Source organism: Sminthopsis crassicaudata, chromosome 1 (assembly GCF_048593235.1).
Source record: "Sminthopsis crassicaudata isolate SCR6 chromosome 1, ASM4859323v1, whole genome shotgun sequence".
Taxonomy (NCBI): domain Eukaryota; kingdom Metazoa; phylum Chordata; class Mammalia; order Dasyuromorphia; family Dasyuridae; genus Sminthopsis; species Sminthopsis crassicaudata.
In genome coordinates, this window is record NC_133617.1 from 232,868,051 (window position 1) to 232,891,471 (window position 23,421).

At 37.3% G+C, this 23,421-nt stretch overlaps 1 protein-coding gene across 2 annotated transcripts in view; it reads right to left on the reverse strand.

Moving 5' to 3' along the window:
• The window catches only part of ROCK1 (Rho associated coiled-coil containing protein kinase 1), a 114,041-nt gene extending 91,243 nt beyond the window's left edge, over positions 1 to 22,798 (reverse strand). For both annotated transcript variants that reach the window (XM_074276269.1, XM_074276261.1), the window contains exon 1: positions 21,843 to 22,798. In XM_074276269.1, the coding sequence (XP_074132370.1) occupies positions 21,843 to 21,935 (93 nt within the window). In that variant the 5' untranslated portion in view covers positions 21,936 to 22,798. The remainder of the gene's footprint in view (positions 1 to 21,842) is intronic.
• Between the last annotated feature and the right edge of the window lie 623 nt (positions 22,799 to 23,421).

The following is a 23,421-nucleotide window of genomic DNA, read 5'->3' on the forward strand; positions in this document are numbered from 1 at the left end:
TTCATCTTTTTTTGTTGTTTGCTTGCCTTTTCTTTCTTTCTCAGTTCTTCTTTTCCTATGCAACATGATAAAGGCGGAAATGTGAAAGAAGAAAACATAAGGCTTTGCAAGGGTGAATGTTTCAAATTGTGTTTTGTAATGTCCAGGCTATGAAGGCAGGAGCCACCACGAGGCTAGTCAAAGATGGAGTCCCAAATTTTCTGTGTGTTTGTGTCTGAGAAGCTCATTCCCAGTCCTTCCAGCCCTTAAATAATTCAGTACCATTACATTTCTATAACAACTGAGCATGTGCAACCATTACATCAGATATTACATTAAATATATGTTTAGAGAACCATTATCTCACACTGAGTAGGTGCTTAACTATAAGCACCTTGCTGTCCTTGATTCAAGTACACCTTTTCAGAGTTTTGGCCCTCTACAATCTTTGCATCTCTTAGTTGCCAAATCCCAATGGCCTTGTAATTATCCTCATTCTCCTCAACCTCTCTGCACCCTTTGACACTGTTGATCATTGTCTCTCTTTTCCCTAGGTTTTCAGGACATTACTCTTTCTTGGCTCTCCTACCTCTTCTTCCTCAATTTCCTTTGTTGAATCTTCATCCAGATCACACCCTTTAACCAGAGGTATTCTGAGGGATTATTAAATCTTGGGCCACCTTCTCTTCTCTTTTCCCTATATACTAATTCACTGAGTAATCTCATCAGCTCCTATGATTTAATTGCCATCTCTATGCCAATGATTCTCAAATGTAGTTGGTCCTGCCCCAAACTCTCTGAAGACCTCTAATCTTACATCTCTAATTGTATTTCAGACATCTCAGACTTGATGCTCAGTAGAGATCTTAAACTCAACATATTCAAAATTGAACTTATTATCTTTTGCCCCATTCACTTTGCATTTTTGCTCTCACTTCTTATCTTTCCTATTACTATAGAATATCTATAAGTTATCTTGGATTTTTTACTACATTTCTCAGCCCCCTATATCCAATCTATTATGAAGGTCTGTAGATTTCACTTCTGCAACATCTCCTGAAAACACTGTCCCCTCTCCTCTAGTGCAAGGCTTCATCAACTCAAGCCTGACTACTGCTACACACTGCTTGATGGATCTACTTGACTCAAGTCTCTCCTTATTCTTCAGTTACTAAAGTGACTGGTTAGGTCATCTCCCTACTGAATTAACTCAAGTGGTTCTTTACTGCATCTAGAGTCAAATTCAATATCGTCTGCTTAGTATTCAAAGCCATTCATAGCCCAATCCCCCCTCCTATCTTTCCAGTCATCTTATACTTTACTCCTACCACATATTCTTCAATTTAATGATATTAGCTTTCTTGTACAAAACAACTTGAGGCATCCTGCCTTCCTCTCTTAGCTTTGGGCATTTTTTTTGGCTGCTCCTGATACCTGGATTGCTTTCCCTTCTTTATCTCCTGCTTTCCCTTTATCTCTGTCTACTGGCTTCTCTGGTTTCCTTTAAGTCTCAACTTAAACTCAAAATCCTGTCTTCTATAGAAGAAGCCTTTTCCAAACTCCCTTAATTCTAGCACCTCTCTCAATTATTAACCAATGATTCTGTGTATAGTTTGTATATATTTATTTGTTTATTGCCTCCCCCATTAGATTAAAAACTCCTTTTACCTCTTTTTGTATCACAAGTTTAGTACAGTGCCTGATACAAGGTAGGTACTTAAATATTTATTGATTGACTGGCATATAAGTTTTTTGACTTTGGGATTTGAAAGAGGGTTAGCCATTTATTTTTTAGAAACTTTATTGATATATCTTTTATACTACATTAATTTTTTTGTTTTATGTCTCCCTCCATCTCCCTTACTATAAATATACCTTCTGACAATTGTTCTTTACTTTGGATATCAGAAACATAAATAAGAATTAAAGAACTCAGGCACAAAGCACATTTCAATCAAACTGAACAACTTCCTGTTCTCTTGCTCAGGCTGTTCTATATACTTTGTTTATAGCTTTCACTCTACCTCTTACCCTAATGAATTCTTACAAATCCTTTAAAGAATTCAAACTCCACTTTTCTGCAAGATAAATTCCTACAAAGTACTTTATTTTCAACATCTCTAAAAAAATGACATTTTTAAAAACCTTTTAAAGTGTCACTGAGAGCCATCTTCCCTCATACAAATATAGACAAGGAAAACACTTCAACACATTGGCCATGTCTGAAACTCTACTGTCTGTCTACTAACCTATCACATGTCTGTCACGAGCTGATATACTTCAGTTGGTCACTGCATCAAAGTTAAGTCTTTCAAAGTTGTTGTTTTCACATCAGAGGTGATATGAACTAGTGGCCTACAAATTCCCAGGAGAAGACTGAATCATATTGAAATATAATTGAGAAATGTTTAAAAGATATAACATATAATATTAATTTGTTATTTTTTAAGTCAATATGCAGACCACAGGGATGTTTCTATTTGATCCCACTGTTTTCCATTATTGTGGCCATTGTATGAATTATTCTAGTACTTCTCATTTCATTCTTCATTAGAAACTTCTATGGTTATAATTAGGATTAACCTAACCTAACCTGTGCTTCTTTGCACAGGTGGATGATTATGAGTTTCAAATACAGCATGTAATATAAAATTTTTCAACATGTTTAGTTTTGCCAAATTCTTTTTTCCCTATTCTTTTTTTACTCTTGAGTATAAGGAGTAGTTGTTTGGTAAGAAATGGAAGAATGATTTAAAAGGAAATGTAGGTGATATATAAACAGAAGATATCAGTAAAATGGTTTTTCTCCCCCACAAGAAGTGTTGCCGCCCCCCCCCATTACAGCTTCAAAAAGTACTTAATCTGGTTCTCTTCTAATTATGTTGTGATTTTTAATATTCAGGGCAAGCATCCCTTCTGAACTTTTTTGTAGTAAATGATATAAGCCTAATTTCTCCCAAACTGTTTCCAGATGTCCCAGCAATAAATCCTGTCAACAAAGGTCTCACCTGCCTCACACCCAAGTAATGTTTGTTCTGAGATTTATGATGCATTCCGTTCAATCAAGTGTGCTTCCTTTTCCAGTCCCTTCCATTGAGCTACTTTTTAATTTTTTTTTAAACCAGTATCAAATAGTTTTGATAATTATCAATTATACTATAATTTGAAGTATGGAAGTAGAAAGTGGTCCTTTAAATCAAGAACTGGTATATAACTTGAGCAAAAAGGCCTCTCATTTACTTACTTAGTATGATCTAAGTTGTCAGAAGTACCACTACTACTTGTCAGCGGTAGAATTTGAATTCAGGTCCTCCTGACTCAGGCCAGTTCTATCCCCTGCACATGGGTGCCAAACCTTATTGACCAGACCCACTGCATCTCTCCTCAGTCCTCTGTTAGTTAGGAGAGTGAAGGGTACTAACTTGTGCTTTTCTTCTCATCATTTATAACTAAGAGAAAAAACTAAATTCACTCAGTTGTGTGCCCAAATTGCTGTTTCCCCTACATCAAATGTAAAGATATATAATTACCACTATTTGCCAAAAGCCAAGAGGGAGAATTGTATGTATCAGTAAGGTGGGGAAATATAAACTTAAACCCAATTGCCCCAGCAATAATAAATAAATAGATTGTGACAGAAATGCCTGCCACTTTACAAAGAATGACACATAAATTACCACCTGTAAACATTTTTTGGGGAAAAAAATGAATATGCAAGAAAGTACACTAATTATGATCTTTGTTTATAAGAAAATTATGAAGTTATGAAAAAAAGAAATTCATAAATGAATAATATATCTTGGTTTACATGCACTTGAGCATCAGAATGTCACAAGAATTAAAAAGGAGTTCAATATAAGCTTCTAAAAATTATATTAAATAATCAACAGCTTTATAGGCCTAGATAATATTTGTGCCTTCATACTTTTTCTCCTGCCTAGTCTACTTTCCTTAATCTTTATTTTCCCTCAAACAATTAATAATAGCACTTATTTAAAAACACACACTACTCTGGAATGTGGGATATTCAGCAATTCCTTTTTTTTTTAAGCTACTGTATGGCCTTCAATAATATGAACACAACACAACATTTCCTTATGTGAGGAAAAGCTACTCATTTGCTATTAAAACTACTCACATTGGATACATGACACCAAAGAGTGAAATTATCAAAAAAGAAAAAACTGAACAATTTCCTTTGTTTATTAAAGATTTCTATATGTGATTCCTTTGGATTAAAAAATATTTCTGGATAAATGTGACTCAAAAGATTAATGAATGGCTCAATTCATGTTTCATCTGTTCGTCTAAACTGTTCCTCCATACACCCACAGAGTTGTTTATAGTGCAAGAGTGCCTATTTGTTGAATTTGAATTGATATTTGAGTATAAAGAAGGGAGTGACACATTATAACTAAATCCCTATGATGGTCTGAATTACAACAGGTTAGACCTCCCCACCTCCCCACTAACACAGAGGCCCCTAGTAATATTGTATAGTAGAAAGACCTTAAAAAGAGTCAGAAATTCTTAGGTTGTAACCCCAGACTCCACCTCTGGCCTCATTTTTCTCATCTGCAATAATAATAATAATAATAAAAACACTCATTCTGCACTCTCTAGAGAGGCAGAATGATACAGTGGGAAGAATAGTACATTGGAAGTCAGAAGACCTAGAGCTGGGTACTGGCTCTAAAACTTACTAGCTGTATAACTTTGAACAGGTCATTTAACCCACAGAAATCTTAGTTTCCTCCTCTGTAAAATAACTATAATACTACTTGCACAATCTACCTTAGAGCATCATAATAAAAAAAAAAGTTTTTTATAAACCTCAAATAATTATGTAAATGTTACCTAGCAGTATTAATACCCTCAATGGAGAGATATGATCATCAAAGGAGATGAACCACAACAAGGTACTTCACATATGATAGAGAGAGCTGTATACTACTATAAGGTTGCATTGTTTTTAATTAAACTTAATTTACTTAAGAAATCCTTCCCAAATTAAAATGAAACTCAAAATTCTTCAGCTGTCACTCCATCCTAATATTCTGTCTAAATGTATACCAATTTTCAGCTACACAAACAGAGCTCAGATATGTTTTTTTAAGGAGAGTTCTACATAAACACTACAACCTCCTCTAAGATTATTGTATCTTGTTATCTGCACATGACAATCATCAACATTTTCATAAATGGGGAAAAAAAAAAAAGAAGAGGACTGCACAGTGAATTTCTATTACATATAGTTTGTTTTTCTAGTAGATAACAAATTCAACATTTTGGTTCCAAAGCTGTACTAGAGCTTGTCTGATAATCTAAGCTCTCTGTTCTCTTTTGTGCATTTTTTTTTTCATTTTAGTGCCATTCTTTTCTTTTCTTTTTCATTTTTTTGTATATCTATATCACAACTCATCTTCTACTCCAGCCTTAAGGCTTCCATTGTAACAAAAATAATCAAGCAAAACTCATCCAGTTCTTACCTGACTTCCCTGACTTCCAGTTTCACATCACTTACTGTCTACTAACTGATCCCTTAACATGTCCAATGTCTCCAAATCTGAACTCCTTATCTTTTTCCACCAAACCCTCCATTCCTTCTAACCTTTCTATTACTATCTAAAGTATCCTGGTCATCTAGGTATTATCTTCAACTCCTCACTCTCTCTCAGACTCCACAAAGCCTGTCAGTTTTAATTTTTATCTACCATACTCTAATACTACTCCCCTTCTCTCCTCTAACACTGCCACCAACAGACTAGCTCAATATCCTGCTAGTTGGCTTCCCTGCCACAAATCCCACCCATTCATCAAAGTTTGGATCTAAATACACCACCTACATACATACCCTCTCTCTCTCTCTCTCTCACTCTCTGTCTCTTCCCTCCTCCCCCTCCCTCACCCTGTGGCTCCCTATCATCTTTAGGATCAAATATAAAATCCTGTTAGGCATTCAAATCCTTCCCTTCTCCACACCTTTCTACACCTCCAGTTCATTACTTTTTTGTCAAGAGGTGAGGAAACATCTGGGGTCTTCTGGAGTTTTAGCTTATCACTGCCATAATCAAAGTTCTCCTGGTTCTGCTAACTTCATTCTTCATCAACTCATACAAGACTTCCCAAGTCTCTCCAAATGTATAAGAATGGGGCTTTTTGAAGTACCTATTAAAATGTTTTACAAAACAACCATACAATGTTGACTGCCAAGTAGTATTTGTCATTCCTTCTTGCCCAGATGAACTTTTTATTTTTATATTATAATTAGATGAAAGAGGAGTCTCTTCTATAAGAGGAAACTTAAGGTTATGCAACCTATTTTATGAGGCAAGTGGAACTTGCTGCAATGAAGTTTCAAGTACTTATTAAGAAATTGAGGCAATCAATAGAAACATAAGTGATAAACATCTGTATTTCTCATTTCCTCACTAAAAAAAATATGACAGCATACAGGAAATTATTTTATATGTTATTACAGATGATCACCAACTTAATAACAATATTCACAAATTAAGAGGTATCTTCTGACATGAGATATAATAATCACTATATCCAAATTGATATCAAAAAGGAAAAATGAGTGTGCTACTAACTTCAAATGTGTGCCAAAGAAATCAAATCACATGACTACCTAGGAGGCCATATCTCTGGTTCAGTGGTTCTGAAAATTGTCCATAATTCAACAATCCTGAGGATTCCCACAAACCCTATTAAAAAAAAAAAAAAAAAACCTTTTCCAAAAAAAGAAACAATTCTATAAGAAACTAATTCTCCAGTTAAATCAAGGAGGGAGATGATATGAGACAGGATATAAATGTGCAATTCCCAAGATTGTGGTTAAGAAACACTGGTCCAGATGAGAGGCTTGGTATTGACAAAAAGTTTACAAATAGAAATTAATGTCCCACTTAGCAAGAAAAGGGATTACTTTCCAAATGTTAGGAATAAAATCACATACCCTAAACAGAAAAGAATTGCCTTTAGCTACAGGCAAGTTGTGAGAATATATATTAAAGTGATCAATAGAAGGCATTGTTGATAGAGTTGTGAACTGATCCAGTCATTCTGGAGAACAATTTGGAACTATGCCCAAAGAGCTATCAAACTATGTATACTCTTTGATCCAATAGTGTCTCTACTGGAGTCTGTATCATAAAAAAGAGAAAAGGACCCATATGTACAAAAATGCTTGTAGCAGCTCTTTTTGTGGTAGCAAGGAATTGAAAATTGAATGGATACCCATTCATTGGGGAATAACTAAATAAGTTATGGTATATGAATGTATTGGAAGATTACTGTTGTATAAGAAATGATCAGCAGACTGGTTTCTGAAAAGACTTAAATGAATTGATGCTGAGTGAAATGAGCAGAACCAGGAGAACATTGTACACAGTAACATTGTTATGATCAATATGATAGACTTAGCTCTTCTTAGCAATACAGTGATCCAAGATAATTCCAATAGACTTGGAATGGAAAATACCTTCATCATCCAGAGAGAACTATGAAGAAGGGTGAAAACTATCTTTATATGTAATTGGAAAAATAAAACACTATTGAGAGGAGAAAAAAGTGTCTAATGTGCTATTGTTTTTTGTTGGGTTAAACTTATTTGTTGCAGGACAGAGGCAGTTGGTGAGTACTGATATTTTTAAAAAGGCATTAATTCCCCCCTCCCCCAGGCTGGGGTTAAGTGACTTGCCCAGGGTCACACAGCTAGGAAGTGTGAAGTGTTAAGTGTCTGAGACCAAATCTGAACTCAGGTTCTCCTGAATTCAAGGCTGGTGCTCTATCCACTGCGCCACCTAGCTGCCCCAGCATAAAAATTTTTTTTAAAGATATATAGAAAAAAACACAAAAGTTCAAAAGGGACCACAGAGAAATTCTATTACTACCTTGTTAAAATTTAAAGTACTCTATAATAAAAAAAAATAATAACAGAAGTTCAATTTATAAACAAGCCTCTTTTTTATTTGCTCTTTAGAAATTGAAATGTTTAAGCTTCTGATTTCTAAGTTCAAAAGAAGTTCATGGACAAAATATATATATGTGAAAGAACTTGGGAGTTCTCAGTTATGAAAACCTGTAATAGTCTAAGTGGACATTATTAAACAAAATTTCTGTTCACAAACAGGAATGTGGCAAATTCTTATGTTCAGATTTTTTTTGTCTAAAATTTTTCCATTTCGAGAAAAACTTCACTATTAAAACAGTACAAGGATCAGGTTCTTCCGATTTGGGGATTTGGCTCCTCCTTTTCTGGTATCTAATATTTACTATTTGCCTGTTAATTTTCTTTTTAAAATTATCCCTATTTTAACTACTTAGTAATATTATTTACCTATTTTTAGCATTTATTTTAAATCCCCAGCCCCCAAAAATTATTTTCCTGAAGAACAAGTTGATATCAACAGTCAGCAACAGGAAAAAACAGTGGCCTGAGATTTAGCTGCATTTGAATCCAAGTTTCAATGTAACCCTACATAAGTCAATTAAACTTCTAAACTTGAGTTTCCTCATATAATAAAATAGAGTTGTCAAATTATTTCTAGAATTTAGTTTTCCAGTTCTAACAATATAAGAATCTAAAAATGTACACAAGATATTTTTTCCACCAACAAATCACATACATAATACACATAAATGGAAGTCAGTTCAGCAGTCTGCAAGGCAAATTAAGCGTGGAAAGAGACTACAGGTAAGGAGGCTTGTTGGGAGTCTACAGCAGTACTCTAGATATGTAGTAATAAGAGTATGAACAAGAGTGGCTGACAAGGGAAATAGGAGAAAAAAGGACAGATACAAGAGATGTGAAAAATGGTCAACACAACAGGGTTTGGTGTCTGGATATGGGAAGCAACAAACAAGGAAGAATCTGATAACTCTTAAGATTTCAAGGTTGGTGGGGGCAGCTAGGTGGGGCAGTGGATAGAGCACCAGCCTTGAATTCAGGAGGACCCAAGTTCAAATCTGGTCTCAGACACTTAACACTTCCTAGCTGTGTGACCCTGGGCAAGTCACTTAACCCCAGCCTCAGGGGAAAAAAAAAAAAAAGATTTCAAGGTTGGTTAACAGGAAAAATTACAATATTCTTAATAAAGAACAGTAATTCAGAGAGGTACTAGAAGAAAAATTCCAGCCAAACTAGATTACTCTCTAGTCTACAAACTCAGGTCATATTTTCTAATACTTCCTCTGAAACCTTTGCTCATGCACGCCTTAATTCCCTACCTTTTGAATTTACTCATTCATCAAGATCTACTTCAAATAACGTGTCCTTCTGCTCATTTTCCTTAAGATTAGAAAATCTTTCAAAACTCAGAGCTTTCAGGAACTTGGACTCATGTATTTATTTCTATTTTATGACTACCTACCTACTTTTTTTATCACTCCAATTAGATGGTAAGTTTCTTGATGGTAAAGTATCTTACTTATCTTTGTAATTTCCCTCATGTCCAAGAATTTTATATATTGAATTGAATCCAATTGAATTCTATTTCATCTATAATTAATTTGAAGTCAGAACAGACTATGCAAATAGAAATATCTACTAGAAGAAATAGAGGACAAGAGAAAACTATAGGTAATACCAAGTCATCCAAACAGGAGCCACTGAGGTTACAAGAATCAATTCAATATAAATATTTATCAAATGGACTACTCTATGTGAAACATCACAGTAGGCAACAAATACAGAGATTTTAAAAATGGTATAATCACCATCTCCTAACTCTGCACTTTTTTGAAAGGCTGACTTCAATGCCTCAGAGATTTTTCTCTCTTCACCTCTGCCTCCTTGGCTTCCTTCAAGTTTCAACAATAAAGTCCCATATTTTGCAAATTGCAAAGAAGCCTTTTCTGCTCCTACTTAATTTTAGTACCTTCTTGAATATATCTTTTGTTTAAACATAGTTGCTAACATATTGTCACCCAGTTAGACTGTAATCTCCCAGGGGCAGCTAAGTGCTGCAATGAATAGAGTACCAGGCCTAGAGTAAGACTCATCTTTCTGAATCAAATCTGACACTTACTAGCTGTGTGATCTTGGACAAGTCCTTCAACCCTGTCTGCCTAAGTTGAAGAAAATGGCAAATCACTCCATTATCTTTGCCAAGAAAACCCCAAATCCATTCACAAAAAGTGAACTGAAAATGACTGAACAACAACAAAATCCTTAAGAGCTAAAATAATTTTTTGCTTTTCTTTGTATTCCCAGCTCTGAGCACAGTGCTGGGCATATAGTGAGCACTTAATAAATTTGAGCTAACTTAACATGGATGAAACCAGCATGTATTATATTATTCTTTTGTTATGTTTATCATTGCTCTATATCACTTCTTACAACTTTCCCATGTTGTTTCAAATCTATACATTTGGTTCTTTTGATACCTTAATATTTCAAACAGGTATTATTGTATCCACTAAACAAAAAAGGAAGCTGAAGTCTGAACAATGATTTGTCCACATGGCTAATGCTGTTCTCAAACTCAAGTCCAGATCTTTACTGACTCCATGTCTGGCTAGCATAATTTTCACTACACCACTACTGCCTGCCCAGAGAATTCACAGAAAGGACAAAGCAAGAGTCAAACAAATAGGAAGCCAAGAACAATCAATTTAAATTTAATATGTTATGTATCAGTATGTCAGTAATGAGTTTTAAGTTATTGTTCAAGTCAATTTATCAAACATCTGTTAGGCAAACCTGGACACAACACATGAAATTAAATAGGATACGAAAGTTGGACAAGTTACAAATTAAAACAAGGTATAAAATTTAGGTAGAAATAGCCTCATTCTCAAAAAAGCTATAGTGAGGCTATGACATGTGAAGAAATAATAAAATGATAATAATGACAAAATAGTACATGAAAAGAGCATAAGACAAGTGGAAAGGTTATTACTAAATGAAGGTGAAGGGGAAAAAAATCAAAGAAAGACTCATGGAGGAGAAGAAATTTTAATAGGACTTGAAAAAATGAGTATGAATTCAATGGGGGCAGGAATTCCAGATACAGAGAACAGCATAAACAAATGGTCTAGAGTGAGATGGCATGGAGCACAGAGAAAGTAAGAATATTACAGTTTTTCTGAAATATAGGTAACAGTATGAAATTAGATTGCAAAGAAGGGTGGCACCAGACTAAAAGTTTTTGAATGCCTGGCATGAGTAAATAAAATGCCTCGATTCAGTAGGCATTTGGGAGCCAATGAAGATTTCTGAGCAAATTACTTGACCTTTTGCCCCACCAAAGCAGCCCAAAGATGGAAAATTTTCAGAAACATTCAGAAAATCATTTTGATAAGTGTTCAACAAAGCAGTGTATACTATTTAACAAACTCTTTGTATAACTAAATTCATAGCATGGAAAAGACAAGCAGTCTAAAAGGTACAGCAGTAAAAGGCATTGTGCTATTGCTATTGCAAAGAACAGGAACAAAGATATCCTTCATAAAGTATATATCATTTGTTCCTTCCTTAGCATTCTCATTACCCTATTACTGTTCCATGTAAACAAATTGCAATAACTTAAAAATCAATTCCTAACCTTTGGCCTTTTTCCATTCTATTCAATAATACAAATACAATCAGATCCAATCTTCCAAAACATTTTTATTTCATGTTCAATGGTATTGTCATAAAAATTAGATTGTCTGTGCTAGGGTCACCCAGTCTCTAGTATCCACTTGACTCCTCTGCAAAATATTTCCTCTCATCTCGATAGCCAGCACCATTTGCTAAATTTTAGCTTCTACAATTTCTACTCATTCTCCTCAGTTGTCCTCCCAGGATTCCTGAAGGTGGGGAACTTTCATTCATCCTTCCTCCTTTCCCCCTAGTTTCCCAGAGTATCATGCAATGTTGATGTTTTTTAAAGGAGATTTACTACAAAGTACAATAGATAGAAAGGTGGAGAAAGCCCTTCATATAGTGTCAGATAAAAGGGAAAAAAAGATTCACTAATTTCTCGATATTTTTATGGTTTAAATTTATTTCTAAGCATCAACTACATGGTCTAGACACTCTGTTTGCCTCTCCTTTTCTGCTGGCAAATCTTTGATGTTAATTCAATTCTGGCTATTTGCTATGAATTTGGTTGGCAAGGCTATTTCTTAGGCTTCTTAAATCTACTTTCCAACAGGGAGACATTTGGGGATTTTAGGACAGCACTTTTCTGAAGAAATTAATTTCATAACATTTAAGCACCTATAACATGCTAGCTTTTTTCTAATTTGGTCATTCACAGACTTGTCAACCTAGTGTGTGGGAGAGGATTCTTACACTTTTCTTTTGTACTTGGCAGTTTTGGTGAAGTCTGAACTACTCAAAATAATGTTTTTTTATTAAGATATGGAATAAATACATAGATTGTAAAGGAAACCAATTATATCAAAATAGTTAACAAAATATTGTTTTAAAAGTTCATAGACAAAAAAAAAAAAAAAAAGGTCAGTCTACAAATTAAGAAATCTAGTCTAATCTGTTAACTATGGACTCAAGAGTAAGAGGGGTCCTAGATCCTCTATCTACAAATGAATAAGATTCTTTACAATCTGGAGTCCTACAACTATCTCCCCTCTCCTGCTTCAGGCATTCTTAACCCTCTAATTAAGGATCTCCCCTCTGCCCACTCCCCCAAAAAAGTTCTCTGGATGTACTTTTTTACGTTACTTCACTTTCTTTTGTTTCTCTCTTTCCTACTCTCCCCTGGTTTAATGAAGAGAATTATATAAAGCTTGCTTCACCAATATGTTACTCTTTTTGGGCCTGATCCTCTACCTTGTTCACAATATAGCCTTCCTCCTAACCTTAATTCTTCTGTTGCTTTGAATTATAAACACATGTAGCCCTGCCACTTACTAGTCCAGCTGATAGATTCTAGGGCCAATTATACTAAATAACATTCTTTTTTCTCAGCTCTTAGCTTCAATCATGATACATTCAAAAACTTTCACAGAAAAGGCAGAAGAAAGAACTACTAAATCCGTGGACTCAAAAAAACATGTTTTTGCTCTAAATAAAAATAAAAATGTTGACTGATGAGCATACAGAACAAATCAATTACATCTTCACACTAATTTTACCCATCTTTTTAACACTCATTACTGCCTTTCCAAAATAGGACAGAGACATTTCACCACAACCAGCCTTGTAGAGAAAAACCTTCAACCATTTTATTCTCTTGTTTAATGTTATTCAGTTATGTTCAGTTGGTTTTTAATCATGTCTGGCTTTTTGTTACCCTATTTAGGGTTTTCTTGGAAAAGATAAGTTTGTCCTTTCTTTCTCCAGGTCATTTTAAAGATGAGGAAATTGAAGCAAACAGGATTTTAAGTGACTTGCCCAGGGTTACACAGCTGATAAGTGTCCTGATCTGTTATCATGCCACCGGATACACATGGCTCTGGAGGAAAGAGTGAGACTGGTGACTGCACAGACATTCCTCATCTAAATCCAATTCACTTGCATATCATGGCATCATGTTCTTGAAGCCATGGTCCTCTTTAAGAACAAAGGCAAACAAGTCTAAGGCCATATCTTAACTCAGGAAAATTAGTCTTGACTTCAGGACTGACACTATCCACTTTCAGCCTAGCTGCCCTATCTTGCTGATTATCTATTCATTTCTCTACCAGAAACTCCTAATTTCTTATATTTTTCTCAGGCCCACAAACTCACTTTTCCTCATTTTATTCCATCCCATTTCACAGCAACTTTACAGCAACAATTTTCATGCTTTCTGTTCTTAGGCTTCTCTCACATTCTTGGTTGTTCGTTTTTTTGCTGAGGCAATTGGGATCAAGTGACTTGCCCAGGGTCACAGAGTAAGAAGTGTTAAGTGTCTAAGGCCACATTTGAACTCTGGTCCTCCTGACTTCAGAGCTGACACCTAACTGCCTCCTTCCTTTACATTCTTAAAAATGATCAATGACCCACAGATGCTTTTGTTTAAGTGAATTGTAGTTATCAATATTTATCATATTAGAAACTAAAATACCTTAGAATTGTTACAAAAACAGTTTCACCTCACAGATTCCCCCATAAGATCTTTGGGTCCCTGGATCACACTTAAAGAATCACTACTTTTACAGAGAAAGTTGTCTGTCTAAACTGGGTTACCTCAGTTTTCTACCTCCAACCTTAAAATCTCCCGAATATTTACATTTATCCTGCTTCAAGAAAAAAAAAAAGTAATAGCATCTGACAGATGGTTTTTCAGTTTGTAATGTGTGTTCCATATCTTATCTAGTTTGAACTATCTTTTCCTCTTTTTTCCAAAGCTAACCATTTCCACCAACTCTTTCAAGCTCTTGGTCCTACAATTTCTCATACATATTTCAGTAGAGACCTCATCACAAATCTCATCTCTCAATTAGCTGTACCACCTTAAGAATTCTGACTTCTCCACTTAATTCAGGTATCTTCTTCATTTTTTTTCCAGCTTTCTTTTTGTTTTGTTTTTCTCCATTAGATTATTAATTCCTTGGGGGGAAAGGACCTTCCTTTTTTAATATTTGTTTGACCAGTGCATAGAATATAGTGGACAATATTTATTGACTTACTGTGACTCCCATATCTTTAATTTTTCCTTCTTCATCATCTCTTTGCCCTTCATCTACAAACATCCTCAAATGATTCTTTGCTCCCCAAAGTCCTCCAACAACCCTGGAATCTGTTTCACTTCTTACCTTCCTTTTGGCATGATATCTTTCAAACTCATTATCTACATTCCCTGCTTCCATTTTCACATCACTTCTCAACTCTTTACAATGTGGCATTTACCAAAAGATAGGTAATGAATTCTTGATAATGAAACAGCTTTTTCACGGTTCTCATCTTTCTTGACCTTCCGGGTGAGGCTACCCTCTCCTGGCCTTTTTATTTCTCTAATCATTCTGTCTCTTCCACTCCTGCCAAATGCAGACATGTTCTGTTCTTAAAACATTTTTCCTCTCCACCCTTTTCCTTGAAGATCTTATCCAGAGTGCTCCAGCTTTCATCTCTACTATATATGACACATAAATAGTCATCTTTTAGCCTTGTCCTGTTACTAATCTAGAATTTCCAGTGGTGTACAAAGTATTTCTCATCAATCAGTCACTAGATCTTAAGGGGAGAAGGGGAGAAAAGGTGTAAGACTAGAAAGGTGGGGTGAGAAGAGTATATTATAAAGGACTTTTAATGCCAACCAGAGAATTTTGCATTTGATCCTGAAAGTAATAAGGAGCCACTGGTCAGTTCTCTGCTTTAGGAAAATCACACAACAGCTAAATAGAACACAGACCAGATGGGAAGAGATGTGTGATAAGCAGACCAACCAGCAGGTTACTGTAATTGCTACTATATTCTATCTATTGTAGTAGTTTAGGTGTGAAGTATGAGGGCTTAAAACAAGGTGGTAGTGTTGGAGAAGAAAAAGGAGCATATTCAAGAGACATTACAAAAATAAAATTAAGCAGGTATTGAAGACAGATTGACTATGGGAGGTGAAAAAGTGAACAGAAGAGGCTCTGGAGGTTTGAGAACCTGGGGAATTTGGGTCCCAAGTGAGAAGTTTGGAAAGGGGAAGAATTTAAAGGAAAAGACATAAGTTGCATTTCAAACATAATATGTTTAAGATGTCTACTAGACATCTAGTTTTGAGATGTCTGAAAGGCAATTGGAGATGCAAGACTGGAGGTCACCAAAGAGGTTAGGTCTAGATAAGTAAATCTGAAAAATCATCAGTATAGAGATGATAATTCTATAGGAGTTGGTGAAATTACCATGAAGTAGTAAAGAGCAGAGCTTCTTAAAACTTTTCCCACTATTATTATTACCCCTATTCATCTGAAAAATATTTCCATTATGTCAGATATATAGATATATGACATAGGTATACAAATCAAATGTTTGCTGGTAATAAATCATAATTTTGCAACTCCCACATTCAGTTACAAGATCCCTTTGTGGTGTTGAGCACCACAAAGCTGGGGTAGAGAGGGAGAGAAGAGAGCCCTTGAGATACCCATAGTTAATAATTGTGGCTTAGATGAAGAACCAGCAAAGGAGACTAAAGAGCAGTATGATATGTAAGGAAGAAAATTAGAAGAGATGGATTTCCCAAAAGCTTAGAGAGAAGAGAATATCAGGAAGAAAAGGGTAACCAACAGTGTCAAAGGTGAATAATAAGAATCGAGAAAGGGCCACTGGATATGGCAAGTTAGAGATTGCTAGTAACTTTGGAGATAGACATTTTGGATGACTGATGAGGTTGGAATCCAGAATATAGAGTTAAAGAAGAAAAGAGGATGTGGAGTTACACAAGGTTTTTTCAAGGAGTTTAGAAACAAAGGACAAAATGATAATTTATTGGGAATATAAGGATCAAATGAGAGCCTTTTGAAGATGAAATTATAAGCAATAGGGAAGCTGCTAGTAGACAGAAAATTGCGAGTAACTGAGATCAGAGATGACAGAGGAGGCAAGCTAATGAAGGAATAGGATGAAATGAAAATGGTTGTACCGTGAGAGAGGCTTGCTTGGCAAGGAATGTGATCACCTCTTTATGTGACACTCGGTGAAAGAGGAAACATTAGTAGAAAGCATTTGAATGATAAAATGAAGAAGATGACAAAAAAAGGAGCTCAACAAATGGCCTCAATTTTTCTTAGTAAAATATGAGGTAAGGTTCTCAGGTAAGAAACTGCAGAGAAGAGAAGCCATGGGATATTTGAGGAAGGAAGAAATGAATTTGAAGAGCTTTTGTGGAGAGTGAAATAGTGAATTGATAAGGGAAGTATAGAAGAATTGCCTAGCAGCTTTGAGGGTCTAATTGAGATTATGTAACATTTGCGTAGTGGAGTCCAGCAACTCATACTCAAATATGTGCCCTATTAAACCTTTCATCTTCCAAAAAAAAAAAAAAAAATTCTTCTTTTTCTCAACTTCATAATTATTATTAATGACAAAACCAATTTCTCTCAATCACCCGAACTTGAAACCTATGAGCCATTTCTACAGCTCCCTCCACGTCTCAAGTCCAAAGAACAGGTCCTATTCAAATGTAGACTCCCAGATCTATCCCAGTTCTCTCTACCTTACTAATTTCAGCATGCTAGTTTCAAGCTCACCAATTCTTTCTTTTTTTTTTTTTTGAGAATCTATAAATCTATTTTATGACAACTTGCATTTAACATGCTATTTTCCAAATTATTCTTTTTTTTATATTAAACATGGTAGAAATATGTTAAATCTAATATATATATATATATATATATATATATATATATATATATATATATATATATATATATATATATTCATGTTTATACAATTATCATGCCACACAAGATCAGCTCATTAATTCTTGCCTGGATCATTATAGTCTCCTTGTCTCAAATAGCTAGTCCTCTCTAATAAAGAGAAATTATCTTAATGAAAGAGCAACTCTGAAGTCATTCTCCTAATCACAAATCAATGGCTGCCCACTGATCATTGAATTAAAAGTCCTAAACAAGCTTTTACTGAAGACCTTTCATAATTTGGCAGCAACCTATCTTTCTGATCTGGTTTTCAACTAATTCTGTATATATATCCTAATGAAAACCAATGTCTTGTTCTTGAACAATTGATGTTTTCCTAATCTCAAGCTTATGCCATTTCAACTGCCTGAAATACCATCCCTATCCCACTCCCCAAATTTATAAGATCCTTAAGGTCAGGATCTATCTCAATCCCTGTATCCCCTATTGTGCACACAGTAATAGCTCAATTGAATTGAAATATTTATTAAGTAGCTACTATGTAAAAAGTACATAAAAGGCCATGCAAAAGATAATATATTTTCAAGAAAGAATATACTAACCACTAGGAGAGGCAGCAAAACTAGGAATAGCTTCTGAACTAAGCATAGAAGAAAACTAAATTCCAGAAGCAAAGGCAAGAAAGGAATATATTGCAGGTCTGTGCAAAGACAAAGAAGCAGGAAATGGAAGGTCAAGTTTTTGGAAATAGATAGAACAATTCAGCAGAAACAGAAGATATGAAGAAATATAAACTAAGTCTGAAAAGGAGGAAATGTAGATTTTAAAGAGTTTTAATTAGCCACTAGTTTGCATTTTGTCCTAAAAATAAAAGGAAGCTCAATAAAATGTTTACTAATTGAAATGGGCAAAGATTCAAAACCCTCCATAATCTATTTGGAAGATTTTACCTATTTACTGAAAAAATCACTGGCTTTGGACTCACAGGATTGAGATTTAAATCCCACCTCTGAGGTTTATTATCTGTGTAGCCCCACAAAAGTCACTTAAATTCCTCAGTTCCTCACCTGTTGTTCTTCCTTCATTTTCCAAGAGGAGGGCCAATGAAATTACAAGATGATATCTTGACTTGGATTTAAGTGAGGCAGAGTAGCACAAAGTTGGCAGCCTCACTCTCTTTTCCAAATTTTAGTGGCAGGACAAAGTTATGACTACTGGGATGCAATGGATAAACCTGCTTTCTTTGATGTCTGACCAATCTCTAATTACTACACCTGCTTCACTTGCTTTCATGGTGTTTAGAACACCTATTCCATCATGGAAAGTCTTCATATGCTTGGGGTAGACATTCTCCTACCTCACCAATGGGTTTGAAGGCTGTCAGTTACCCTCAACATACTTTAGCCTGTCTATTCTGAAAGCTTTATCAGCTTGTGATCTGTTCCCATCCTACAGATTCTTGGAGCTACAGATGGCACTTAAGGGCCAAGTGAACCTCAAAGCTGAATAAGCAGCACCAAAAAGGGATCAGCCCTCACACCAGAGGTGCAAGTCCTCCATGGATACCCTATATACCTCTTCTTCATCTGTAAAATGAGGAGGTAAGAGTAAATGCCTTTACAATCACATTCAGCTTAAAATGTGTGATCTTGTTCCTATGTGATCTTTCAGGTCCTTCCCAGCTCTGGATCTTAGATCCTATGACTTCTTACTCCTCTCCTAACCCAAATAGCCCTAAAACACAGTAACTATACCTGCTCCTAGTACTTTGTTACATTTTCCCTTTCCAATTATAATAGGTAGGGCCAAATTCATTTATTAAGTTTTCTTTAACCACTCCAACCCACTCCCCAGGACAGCACTTATTGTCCACAAAGCCTTTCCAGATTTCCTCAGTCAAATATGACAACTCACAGTACTGTAATGGCACTTTTTATGCACCCTATGCCCTATTCTGTAATAGCATTCATGTCTTATCTCCCCTGCTACATGGTAAGCCTAAAGATCAGAGGTCCCTCCAAAATCTAAATCTATATGCTTTTTCTGTATTCCTCAGCTTTTAACAAAACAAATCTTAAAAAGTATAATAAATATGTGCCCTCGTTTGACACATATTGCAAGTCAGTTTTTCATTCATATTCTTTCCCCTACTAGATCACAAGCTTTTTGAAGAAAGAAGACTGTCATTTTCTTCTAGAAGAATCAAAATTCAACAAATAATTTTTGATTGATTGAATTTACTCATATAAAGGAAGAATACTGAGGGCTCATTTTTCATCTTAAGGACCCTTAAAGAGCTATACTTGAGAAAGAAATAGAAACCACCACTAGAAATACAACAAATAAAGTATAGGAATGTAGAAGACCGAAGATATTGGGGAACTCTGAGAAAAGTATATTTGAAGGACAGATACTTATAATAGGGTGTTAACTCAGTATCTCTAGTTCACAGATACTTAGTGTGCTGTAATGATGTAATCATATTGAGGTATTTAAGGGCTGAGAGGGCTGGAAATAGAGACATTCCATCTTTGACCATCCTTCTAATAGCTCTCCTGCACTCCTCCTCTAAGATCAAGGCTGGTCCCAAGATCCTCTAAGAGAGCTAGTCTGGACGCTACACTTGTTTATGGACAGGTTCCCATCCTCTCCAACCGACATCTAGTAACTTGGCTTCATTATATTATTTGATAATTTAGGGAAGAGTAGACAAATAGCTGGGCAGCTTAGGAAACTGCCCTTTGAAATGATTCTTGAAATTGCCCATATCCATCCCTTGCAACCCGAATGCTGTCTGGATTTTTAACTGCTCCCTTCCCTTCTCCACTGGAAAGGTGAAATGGTAGTTGAGGAAAACCTCTGAATTATTCATGTTTTACCCATAGAATTTAACGTTCGGGCAAATGGTGGGTTTCAAAGAACATAGGAGGAAAAAAACCTGACAATGGGTTTCAAGAATACAGTAGTCACAAGTAAAGAATAGGAAAAGATCTCTAGAACAGGCCAAAAGAACTGTAACCTGTGTACACATGCTGTTTCACACAATGAGTTCAAAAGAATTGTTGTTTTTTTAAAGATGAAAAAAGTGGAAGCAATAGCAAAATTTCTTAAATTTTACACATACAAAGCCTGGCATATAATGGTTCAATAAATGTCTGACTAAATTACAAAGAAATTTCTATCATGAGGAAACTTCTAAATCCCTTTCAACTGTCCTCCTGAGCAAAACCCCTAAATGATTCATTCATAAAAAAACAAACAAAAAAAACTTACATATTTTAGAATTTTATATCAGTAAATATGGGCAAGATATTTCTCTATGCCTATTAAATTTCTTACATAAAGGGGTTTTAAGGTTCCTGGTAACCTCGATTCTAAACAGTGTTAACTTCATTTTAAAATCAAAATTATCAAAATGAAACCAAAATCTATGCTAACCTAAAACTATTCAATATAATTTTTGTCTTTTATCTAAGCATAAAATTTAAAAATAACATTTCTCTGAATGGCTCAATGACTACTATTTTTTTTTTTAACTGTCTTACATTCACTTAGTCCCAGTGGTAAGTTATAAACTGACCCTTGCATTCTTAACAATAATTCCCTGGAGATGCTGTGAAATCTTATCAGTACACATGCTCCCTGTGACTTCATTTTAAAGAGGAATTTATTTTAGTCCAACATCAAGATACTTTTATAACTTGGAAAAAAAATGATTAGAAACTAATTTGATATTTCAACAGAGTATTCAAAGAGTCATTCTGCAGAAAAGTGACAAAACTCTTAAATTCTAAACTAGTTATAACTGTACAAGCTATCAGCGCCCAAACACTGAAATTGGACTTCAGCTTTCAACATATAAAACAATTTTTAAAAACCAGTAAAGTGATTTAATAGCTGAAGTATGACAAAAAGTTATACTATGATTGCTGTTTTGTGTAATGCACAAAATTATTAAAGATGTTCACAATGTGCTGAAATAAAAACCAATTAAGTCAGTGCAAAGAGAATGGAGAAGGCTGATCAACCACGCACATTACTCAGAATCACTTTGAGTCTTGATTTTTACACTTAACTAGTCTCTACATTGTAGCTAAAAGTCAATTTCCAAAACTAATTAATCGTCCATGGTCAGTTTCCAAGCGCTCTGCTCCATCTGTTGAAAGAAGTGTGTGCTTTCCTGCATAACTAACTGTCTGACGCTCATCAGGAAGATGACTTCCTCACAGAACCTCTATTTCCTAACTACCGGTCCATGCGTCTAATGACAACTTTGACAAAAGAATGCCTGCTTCTAAGATACTTTCAATAACAGTTCATAAGAGTCCTAATAAATACGTCGGACTTGAGATTGCACAGAGCTCATCAGCCAGGGAGGCAGCTTCCCACACTCCCTCTGGATGAACCACAAGACTGGAATGGTACACCAAGACTCTCTAGGGAATTTTTTTTTTTTTTAATCGCGGTCGAAATGCTTTCCGTAGAGTCCCAGGCACAGAAGCAATTTTCTTTAGTAGTGCACTGCAGTCAAGGCCCCCAAGAGGAAATAAAACTTAATCCCGAGCAGAGCAAAGCAAAACAAGGCGCGGCGCCGCCGAGCGGCCCCCACTTACCAGCAAACAATCCGAATTCACTTCCGACTTCGGATCCCGCAGCAGGTTGTCGATTTTCTCAAACCGAGTCTCAAAACTGTCCCCAGTCGACATGGTGCTGCTGCGGTGACAATCCCCTTCTACCAGCAGCAGCAGCGACAGAAAAACGCTCGGAGCTCACTTCCTCCGCAGGCCAGGGGTTTACCTCCTCCGCTTCGGCGTCCGGCCCGAGGGGCCGGAACCTCGGGGTCGCCGAGGGCGCCCGGGGCTCCGCGCTCCTCCTTCACTGAGCGGCTCTCCGCTCTCCCGGCCGGGCTTTGGGGGCGACAGCGACCCGTAGCCGCACTGAAGCCCAGAGGCACATCCCACCCGACAGCCCGCTCCGCCGCTGTCGCCACCGGCCTCGGCGCCCCGGGAGAAAGTGCTCGAGCCTAGCGGGCCCGGGTCCCGGCCGCCGCAGCCGCCTCCATGGAGGGCCGGCCCCCCCACTCTGGGAAGAGCAAGAGGGGAGGGAGGGGGCGGAAAGGGCAAGGAAGAGCTTCCCGAGAGTAGTCAAGGGGGGAGGGGGACAGAGGTTGAGCTCCCAGCTGATGCTGCCGGGCCCGCCGGCGGGGCCCGCTCCGCTCCTGTCCCAGACGCGGCAGGCAGGTTAACTCCGCATGCCCGGCTCCGCTTGGCCAGGTCCGACGTGCGGCTCCGCCTCGGTCAAAAGCAGCTCCCGGCGAGGCTGCCTCACTCGCCCATTTTGTCCTCTAGCCGCCGCCGTTGTTGCTGCTGCCTCCGGCGTTGCTGCTGCTGCTGCAGCTGCTGCCGCGGGGTCCGGCGGGGCAGGGCGAGGCCGATGCCCGTCCGAGGAGGCTGGAGGGAAGGAAGGAAGGAAGAAAGGACACAAGGCAGGGGGAAGACAGGCCAAAGAGTCCGGTCACGGCGGCGACTAACTGGGAGAACGCCTGGGAGGGGCCGGTCAGCAGAAGTCCGGGTTGGGGCGGGGAGGGAGGTAGTGGGAGGGGGTGGGAAAAGGAAGAGTGAGTTGCGGCAGTGAATGCCTCGGGGGGGCTAGAGGGACTAATATGTCCGCCTTCCTGTTCAAACAAACGGAGACCGCCCGCGCGTACTGCGCATGCGGGGCGGGGAGGATCGGAAGGGGAACCAGCCCGGGTGAGCCCCGCGTTCTGGGACCGGAGGGGAAACGTGCGCGCGCACGCTGGAGACTAATGCGCAGAATCTTTCGGGTGGGGAAGAGGGGGAGGTGATTCGGGGAGGAGGCGCGGAAGCGAGCCTCCGGGGCGGAGGCGCCTTCTCTAGAGCTGGCTCTGTGGCTGAGTCCCGAGCAGCTTCTCCCCCGGAGCACTTGGAGGGGTGGGGCGGAGGCAGGACTGCTTTGCTCCTCCGAGTCGCTGCAGTGGCCGTGGGGCTCTCGGAGCTGTTTTTCCCTTCTGCATCCCTGTTCTGGGTGAAGTCTCTTGGAAGGGCCCTGGAAGAGTCTTACCAAAAAGAGAAGGAGGAGATTGAATGCCGTCCTTTTATAACGAAGACGAGATGTTTTCAGACATTAATTTAAAAAATTTTTTTTTAAAGTTATCTACCGTCTTTTCAAGTA